The 9839-nt window shown below is 44.4% G+C and overlaps 1 protein-coding gene across 1 annotated transcript in view; it reads right to left on the bottom strand.

Annotated features, from left to right (window-relative positions):
- Positions 1–1221: 1221 nt before the first annotated feature.
- LOC122560543 (putative sodium-coupled neutral amino acid transporter 10) overlaps positions 1222–9839 on the bottom strand; it is an 82249-nt gene continuing 73631 nt past the window's right edge. Inside the window, exons 12-13 of the mRNA XM_043711277.1 lie at positions 4939–5050; positions 1222–1989 (exon numbers count right to left, since the gene is read on the bottom strand). Of these exons, the coding sequence (XP_043567212.1) occupies positions 1971–1989; positions 4939–5050 (131 nt within the window). The 3' untranslated portion in view covers positions 1222–1970. The remainder of the gene's footprint in view (positions 1990–4938; positions 5051–9839) is intronic.

Here is a 9839-nt window from a genome sequence, read left to right as displayed (position 1 = left end):
CTGTGTTTCATGGTCATGTCCTTTGCAATGAGGAGCAGAGCGCACACAGAGTAAAAGGTGACTGCAATGTTCTGATGGCGCAATACATTGGAACAACGGGGCGAGTATAGAATGCTTGGGAGGAACAGGTGAGTTTGGGCCTAATTGTTGTTTCCAAAGCTTTCCACCATTTGGCACCCGCCCCCCACTCAGCAACCACCACCATCCCCAATGCTTGTTTCTGTTGTGGACTCATTGATAGTGTTTGATGGCTGACCATTCAACAATCAGAATGGCCGAAGACAAACATGTCAAGATTCTAATCTTTCATTGTCTATCAATTCCTAATTATCTGAGACAGTAACATGGACTAGAAAACAGAGACTGTAGTCAATGGGAAATACAAAGTGGGGCTTCAATCTATTCCTTTGGCCTTGGGTTTACCAATACATTTGGTTATGGCATTGGACCGTTGGTGGTTTGTCAGTTAAGAACAGGCTTCCCTAACTGGGCTCTCAAGCCAACACTTGTGAGCTCCAAGCCATCAATGGTCATTGCAAGCCCTGACTAAGTTATACCAATTGCTCAGCTCTCCTCTAGGCCTCTCAGCTCTGACTGAGGGGTTGTGGCAATTTTCAAGTGGGGTAACGGGGCTGGGAGAAGAAAACTTGGAAAGCGAGATGAATTAGCATTGACTAATTTTTCAGGCAATCTTAAAACGTCTGAGGTTCAAATTCTTTTTCTTCATGAAAACCTGTGTGGCCATGAAAAAGAGTTGACAGGGGAAAGCTTGAAGGGGGACCTGACTTTCATTCCTGGGTTAATTCAATCTAGGAAATGCTCTATGATATGATTCCTCCTTTTAGTATTGGTGTCACATGAAGAAAGCTCACTAGCAACATCTCGTGGAAGAAACCACACACTACAGCACCAGAATGTTACTCCTACAATAGGATTTCAAAGCTATATTTCATAAAAATAACGTATATATTTGTGTACTTGTAGCTGGTTTGGTCCACTCATCTAGAGTCCAGTGAGTAGAATCTTTCCAACCCTGGGTTAATTCAATCTAGGAAATGCTTAATTTGAGGTGGTGAAGGGTTAATAGGAACAAAAGTATAGTGGCAAACTGAAAGCAAAATGCTGCAGATGCTGAAGATCTGAAATGAAACCTGAAAGTGCTAGACAAACTCAGCAGGTCTGGCAGCCTTGGTGGAGAGAGAGAAAGGAATTAATGTTTTCAGTTCCAAAGAAATGTTAGCTTTGCTTTCTGTCTCCTCAGATGCTGTCAGACCTGCTGAGTTTCTCCAACATTTCCTGCTTTTATTAAAACAGTAAAAATTGTTTGGCTATTTTCATGGTGAGGGCCATGATTGTGTAAGACTATGTTTACACCACGTAACCATAATATAAAGCATTTGTCAACATAAAGGAGTTTCTTCAATGAGCTAGTAGGCCTCAGTGTTGTTTTAAATAGTGTAACTGTGGTCTTACCTCAACAGCAGAATGGCAGTGTGGGAGCTGTCTGTGCATTTAATGCATTGTTTAATGAATTTAGTGTAATGTCAAAAAGCATTGGATCTATTTGTAATTCAAAGGCTTCATTTTGCACACCTGATCTTGAGTTCTTCAGGAAGTGACCTCTCACTGTACTGGCCTATCCTTCAAAACCTGTGAATTGGTGACGATTGGTTGATACTAATTGTTTTAATGACTGTTGCAATTCTTTGAGGTTATGTGGCTGTTCTGTCTGTTGTCATAGCAATCTGTGCATGTACAGCATTGTGCCAAAAGAGCTATCCAGTTGCTCTTCATCGAAGAAATAAAGAGCACCATTACCATGGGACCCACAGCGATATCGTCCTTACTTGACAGACAGTCTCCAGGCAATACTTTCCTTGTTGGAGAATCGCTACAATGGATTCTTTCTTGTTAGCCACTCTCACCACACTGCTGTTCAGATACAAAAAAACAGAAATTGCTGGAAAAGCTCAGCGGGTCTGGCAGCATCTGTGGAGAGAAATCGGAGTTAACGTTTCAGGTAGAGTGATCCTTTCTCAGAACTGATGGTAGCTAGGAAAATGTCAGTTTATATGCAGAAGATAGGGTGGGGGCGTAGGAGTAAATGATAGGTGAGGATAGAACCCAAAGAGAGAGAAGAGCAGTTGGACAGACAAAGGGTTGGATAATGATCTGGCTAGGAGGGTGAATAGCTGTTAATAGAGATCGTTAGTATCTTGCAATGGGTTGCAAGACTATGTGGTAACAAGCCCTGGTGTGTGGGGGTTGGGGTAAGGACATGGGAGAATTCAGACCCTAAAGTTACTGATCTCGATATTGAGTCCAGAGGGTGCAGGGTTCCCAAGTGGAAAATGAGGTGCTGTTCTTCCAGTGTGGACTGAGCTTCACTAGTGACTGCAGCAAGCCTGAGACAGTGATGTTAGCCAGGGAACAGGGCAGTGTATTGAAAAGACACAGGGTCTTTTTTGGCCAGGGAACAGGGCGGTGTGTTGGGGTCTTTTTTTCGGGCAGATATTCCAGATACTATTCAGATAGTCTAGTCTTCACAGCCACAAGTAAACTGATCAGCACTTTAAACATTGGCTTATCTTAAAGCAGCAACTAGATTGCCAATCGTGAAAACGTAAATGTATCTGAAAGTTTCACTTGGAATCACATCAGCAAAGATAAAACTAAACTGGAATGATGCACAGGAAAAGTCAGAAGGAAGGACAGGAGAATCAAAGCCAGAGGCCAGTCAGCCTCTCAGACTTGCTTTTCCATTCCAGATGACAGCTGATCACCCATCTCAACACCATTTTCATGCCCATTTCCTTGATGCTGCTGGTACCTAGAAACCAATTGATTTCAGCCTTGGATATACTCAATACTCAAGGGGCGACACGGTGGCTCAGTGGTTAGCACTGCTGCCTCATAGCACCTGGGACCCAGGTTCGATTCCACCCTCGGGTGACTGTGTGGAGTTTACACATTCTCCCTGGGTCTGCTTGGGTTTCCCCTGATGCTCCAGTTTCCTTCTACAATCCAAAGATGTGCAGGTCAGGGTGAATGGGCCATTCTAATTTGCCCATAATGTCACAGGGATGTGCATGACTAGGTGGGTTAGCCATGGGAAATGCAGGATTACAGGGATAGGGTAGGGAATGGGTCTGGGTGGGATGCTCTTCGGAGGGTTGGTGTGGACTTGATGGGCCAAATGGCCTGTTTTCACACTAGGGATTCTAAGGACTGAGCTTCCAGAATCCTGTAAAGTCGAGAATCTTAATGATACAGATCTCTATTGAAAAGATTTCTTCTGATCTTTGTTCTAAATAGCTTATACCTTATTCCCTGCTGGTGTAGACCCCTCCTCTCCCCCCTAGCCAGAGAAATGGGTGGCACGGTGGCACAGTGGTTAGCACTGCTGCCTCACAGCGCCGGAGACCCGGGTTCAATTCCCGCCTCAGGCGGCTGACTGTGTGGAGTTTGCACATTCTCCCCGTGTCTGCGTGGGTTTCCTCCGGGTGCTCCGGTTTCCTCCCACATTCCAAAGATGTGCAGGTCAGGTGAATTGGCCATGCTAAATTGCCCGTAGTGTTAGGTAAAGGGGTAAATGTAGGGGAATGGGTGGGTTGCGCTTTGGCGGGGCGGTGTGGACTTGTTGGGCCGAAGGGCCTGTTTCCACACTGTAATCTAATCTAATCTAAACATCCTTTCTACACCAACCCTGTCCATCCATTTAGGGGTTGTGATGTGGGTAATGGCAAGAAGCTAGGAAAATATGGCCAGAGTGAAAAGTTCAGAATCTCAATGTCATGAAAATGTTTTCTAAACTGTTTTACACCTTATTTACATCCCACTTCCAATTTTCCTCTCCTTCCCTAGAAACTAGACAGCACACATTCAAATCAGAGTGGGTGTGCCTTGCATCATCCTGCATCCAACTCTGTGTTCAATACATTGTCCCGACATTATAATCACCATCCCCCATCACCCTTCATCCACACAGGTTAGCATCAGCCTCACCACAACAACATTTCTCTTCTTGATCGGACTGGCACTCCACCTCAACTCTCCACCATTTCACTCTGGAATTCAGGGGCAGTTACAGCTTGCATGCTTCTGCCAGGTTGCACTGCGTCCACCTCATGCATCTACACAGGATGCACCCTGTGGTTATTAGTTCCATTTTCATAGCGCCCATTCACTTTGCATTTGCTTGAGGGCTGCCAAGCTCTGTGGCTTGTATTGCTTTCTAATGCAGAGGGAGAGGCAGGCTGCTTGTCATGGTTCAGAGCACTGAACAGTCAAGATGGTGAACATGGGCATTGTTTGGCACCTCGCTACATTGAAGTCACACCTGCCATGTGCCAGTGGCTAACATGGCAACCACGCCACATGTGCTTCAAGCAAATATAGTCACGTCTGTGTGACAGAGGGGAGCAGTCCTTGGTTGGGTCAAAAGGGACTGATGTTGGTCAGGGGGTACCACCATAGTCAGTCTTGGGACTTGTCCAATTTCAGTCCATGGGGTTTACCACAGTCTGTCAGGTGCTTAGTCTTACCAGGGTCTGGGGTCAGTCTTGCAGGTCTGGTACAACCACTCTGGAGAGTGCTCGCATACCAGCTGTAGATAAATCAGTCTGGGCTGTACTCTTTTGGGGCAATTCTGCCAAGTCAATCCAAGAGAGAGAGAGGAGAGACTGGGGAAATAACAGTGACTGGCACAGCTATTGCAGTTGGTGCGGGTAGCGATGTGGTCCAGGTGTGTTAGTAGGCAGCACAGAGGGCATGCAGGGTTAGTGCTGTTGGGGATTGGAGTAGGTGAGTGAACGGAAATAGTGAGAGGGGTTGAGCACGAACCTTGGTTTGAGGTGAGTCTACTGGCAGAGATAGAGCGTGCAGTATCAGAGAGAAGATGCTGGATTTAACGCTGGCAAAGTGGAGAATGTCAATTACCTTCTTCCGAAATGGCTGGGCATTTCTCCAGATGGCTGAAACACTTTTAACCCGGATGGCAACCTAGGAACAGGTTGGACATGGTCTGGTCTCATGGCAACCACTGCTGATCCTGGGGAGGAAGAAATCTTGCATTGGTATCACTCAATCCAGCAGGAGCTCCAGTACACTTGTGTTTTAATCTGTGAAAATCCCCTGCTCTCTAACCCCTCATTGTTAAGCTGTGAAAATACCAGCGCCCTATCACTTAGTGTTTCAAATTGAGAAACTCTCTGCTCTCTATCCATTCTCTGTGATAAACTGTGAAACTCCCTGTTCTGTCTATCACTGAATTAAAACATGAAATGCTATGCACTGAATGGACTCAATGATTTAAACTGTGCAACTCCCTGTTTCTGCACTCATTGGGCTAAATTATTAAGTTCCTGCTCTCTATTCTCTGCTTTTTATCTATGTAACTCCCTGTTGTCTTTCCATCAATGTGTGAAATCGTCAAATCATTGTTTTAACTGTAAAATGCCCTGCTCTCTATCCACACATTGTTTGAAACAGTGAAACACGTGGCTATTATCAATGTACTGTATTAAACTGTAAAATGCCTTGTTTCTGTGCTCACTGTGTTAAGCTATAATGTCTCTGCTTTCTATTCACTCACTGTTTTAATCTGTGAAACCCCAATGTCCTCAAACTGTGAAACACCCTGTTCTCTATCCATATATTGTTTTAAGCTCTGAAACTTCCAGTTATCTCTGCATTCACTGTTTTAAACTGTGAAACTTCCATCCCTGTATCCACTCGCTGTTTTAAACTATGGAACTACATGCTCTCCAACCAATCACTGTTTTAAAGTCTGAATCACCCTGCTGTCTATCCAAACACTATTTTAATCTCTGTAACTCTCTGCTCTCTATCAAGTGTCCATGATAAACTGGGAAACCCCTGTTTCCATTCTCCTCTCACTGTTTTAACGTGTGAAACTTCTGAATCTCCAGCTTGCTTCGACTGTGATTCCCATTTCTTCTGAGGCTCATGAATATTGAAGAGTATTGAAGCAGGCCTGAGGAGGACTTGAAGAGAATTTGAACATGAAAAAGCCATTGACACAAGATGAAAGGTTGCTGTAGCTTCATGACATGTGTGAGAAGCTAGAAGTAACAAGTTGATAAGATGATACATTATCTCATGAAAACGGAATTTCAGTCTGAATGCATTCTTGTTGATGTATGGGTTGGGTCTTTTTACATGAACTTCCCATTTTAAGTCTGCAGGAATTTGCAATCTAACTCAACAGAAGGCAGGATCTGTTATCTTGTAAAAACAGACCACATTGAAGTACATGGATTAATAAAACTGGGGCTGCTATTTCGTAAAGTTTGAGTCATTGGATGTTGGATTAGATAATTGGATAAGGCGGTTTCACATTAAAACACTTATTGCAATGTTTCAGAATTAAGGGTACAATCACAGGCTGGTGATTCTAATGTATTCCTTTTAGCTGGGTAACACAAGTGCTTGCAGGGTCCTCAGTGACTGCAAGAGGGGACTCTTTCTGACACTTCAAAGTTCGAAATTTCTCAAATGCAAGGCTGTGTTTTGTTGTCCCTTCCATCGCCAGCCGATGGCAAAGATAGCTGAAGGTGTCCCTTGGAAGTGCAGGTCACAATTGACCATGGAATGGAGTAGAGTGCCTAGACCTGAGTGAGATTTGGGAATTGTCAAAGCCAGACACATGATTATGATAAAATGACAACTTTAATTTTCCTAACAAGGCATAACACTATATAACCTATATTCCTTGTGTTTTTGAACTCTGCACTCTTTAGTCCCATCTTGTCTCAGTCAAATCCCTCGAACTCAGCACCGCCTTCCTAACCTGCAATCTTCTTCCTGACCTCTCTGCCCCCACCCCACTCTGACCTATCACCCTCACCTTGACCTCTTTCCACCTATCGCATTTCCAACGCCCCTGCCCCAAGTCCCTCCTCCCCACCTTTTATCTTAGCCTGCTGGACACACTTTCCTCATTCCTGAAGAAGGGCTTATGCCCGAAACGTCGATTCTCCTGTTCCCTGGATGCTGCCTGACCTGCTGCGCTGTTCCAGCAACACATTTTCAGCTCTGATCTCCAGCATCTGCAGACCTCACTTTTTCCTCACAGTCTAGTCAAGCAACCAACAATCCTCAGACAGCATCTTCCAAACCCATGACCACTCTTCCATGCAGAAGGACAAGGGCAGCCAATACGTGGGAACACCACCCCCTTCAAGTTCCCCTCCAAGTCACTCACTATCTGACTTACAAATATACCTCCATTTCTTCACTGTCGCTGGGTCAAAATCCTGGAATTCCCTCCCTAATAGCATGATGGGTCAACCCACAGCAGGTGGACTGCAGCAGTTCAAGAAGGCAGCTCACCACTAGTTTCTCAAGGATTAACTAGGGGCGGGCAATAAATGCTGGCCCAGCCAGTGACACCCACGTTCCACACGTGAATAATTTTAAAAAAGCCAAAATGAATTTCTAAGAGATGCACAAAGACATCTGCTTCTCTTTTGCTCTTTCTCTAATAAACTATGCCCCACCCCCAACCTTGAAATGTGGCTTTTGTAACTGAGTATGTAGTGTCAGGATGATCAAATCCCACCCTTGCTTTGTTCTTGATATTCCTTTTGCCTTCTTTCTGTTGTATTCCTTCTGCAGTCCGGCAGCTCCCCCCCTCATCCCCAAGATCTCCCTGCTTCTCTCATTGTGACCTCTTACCCCTCCCAAACTTACTTTGCTCCACCAATGGCAGCTGAGCTGAGCTGTGCCTTCAGCCACGTAGGCAGTGATAGCCCTTCCCTATCATCCCACCCTCTCTCTCCTTCCTTCGGGCGCCCAGAAACCTAACTCTTGGACAAAGCTTTTGGTCACCTCTCTATATGGGATTCTGTGTTGAAGTTTTGGAGCAATGGTTATGGGCTGTAGACATGAAAGCTGATTGAGACTACACTAGATCAGTTTGATCTAATTGAGGAGCAGGCTCAAAGGGCTGAATGGCCTATTCCTGTTCCAAGATCCTATTTTCCTCTGGGTGATAACACTGTTGGAACATTTTCACTATGTTCAAAGTGTTTTATAAACAGTGTGCTATTGCTATGCCGCTTAGATATAATTCAAAAGAATGGAATCACACAATTTATTCAGTACAATCTATGGACTGTGTAAGTTTCGAATTTCATTTGGAACCTTTATGTAGGGAAATTCTCAGCTCACATAATTGAAGTAAAGATAGTGCAGCACTCTGTTAGTTACTAGAGAAAGTTAAAAATCACACAACTTGAGTGGCCATACCTTTTCTATACTCTAGACCGGTTTGGTCTGGGCAAAGTTTTCATAAGATGGGTAAAGGTTCTGTACGGTGTGACTCTTGCGGCGGTCATTACCAATGGGGGACGATCAAGCGATTTAAATATTTCTAGGGGCAGCCGGCAGGGCTGTCCCCTTTCACCATTACTTTTTACGTTGGTGATTGAATCATTGGCAGAGGCCATTTGTGGGGATCTCAATATATCAGTTCCAGAAGTGGGGTTAAAATTACATAAGACCTCACTGCATGCAGACGATGTTCTAATTTTCTTGACAAATCCAGCAGTTTCAGTGCCTTGCCTGATACAATGCATTTACGCATTTGGTGCTTTTTCAGGGTACAAGATTAATTTAGCTAAATCAGAGGCTATGCCTATGGGTGGTCTTACAAAAGAGTTGGCTCTTGAACGTGACTATAGATTCCCATTTAGGTGGGCACAGAGGGGTTTTGTGTATTTGGGCATATTCATTACTCTAGTTCTGGATTGGCTGTTCAAAGCCAATTTTACTCAATTATTTGAAAAAATTAAACAAGATCTCCAAAGGTGGGAGGCACTTCCAGTCTCAACGTTGGGTCGGATAGCGCTTATTAAGATGAATATTCTCCTTCGCTTGCTATACCCTATATAGATGCTCCCCCGATTTTCAATAAACAAACACTCAGGAGACTGAACGGTTGGTTCAGCTCCTTTATCTGGCACCGTAAACGGCCCCTCATTAAATTAGCCAAACTGCAGTTGCCTCACAGATTGGGGGAGTAGACCTTCCGGACATTAACAATGACCAATTAAGCTCACTTTTGACCTGTGTGAGTGATTGGGTTTGTGGGGACCCTCTTTCAATATGGCTAGATATCAAAGTCTCCCAGGCAAGGTACCCCCTTACCAGTTTGCTGTTTTTGGACAAGGTGAGGACAGTTAGGGAATATTGCCATAACCCAATAGTCATCAATACTATTAAAGCATGGAGGGCAATTTGGCAGAGGGAAGGTAATATTGGCAAAACATCTTTGTTTACACCTTTAGTAGGCATGCCAGGTTTTCAACCGGGTATGATAAATTCAGGATTTAAACGTTGGGCGGCTAGGGGTATATCTTGCATGGGTGATTTATTTGAGGGAGACGTAATGATGTCCTTCGATCAGTTAGTACAGAAGTACAAGTTACCTAATAGAGACCTCTTTCGTTTTTTTCAAGTTAGGGATTTTATTCAAAAAAAGACCACACTTTTGACTGATCCCTACAAATCTGACATAGAAAGAGGGGTACTAAGGGCTAAGAGCACTTTCTCTGTCAGTACTCTATATCACCAATTGGGGGGTGCCACCTCAGATGAGTCTGATCGACTCTGCAAGATGTGGGAAAGAGAGCTGGGTGTTGAAGTTTCTTCAGAGGCATGGGAGGATATTTAGGAGAATGCAAGAAAGATATCAATTTGCAATAGGACCCATGCTTTACAGTTGAAGATTCTCCACAGGGTCCACTTAGCCCCAGACCGTTTGTCAAAATTTAAACCAGGGGTATCTTCAGCATGTCCCAAGTGCAAGGTCTGTA

The sequence above is a fragment of the Chiloscyllium plagiosum genome, chromosome 21, assembly GCF_004010195.1.
Source record: "Chiloscyllium plagiosum isolate BGI_BamShark_2017 chromosome 21, ASM401019v2, whole genome shotgun sequence".
NCBI lineage: Eukaryota > Metazoa > Chordata > Chondrichthyes > Orectolobiformes > Hemiscylliidae > Chiloscyllium > Chiloscyllium plagiosum.
Note: the sequence above shows the minus strand (reverse complement) of the source record. Positions and strands in the feature narration are given on the sequence as shown.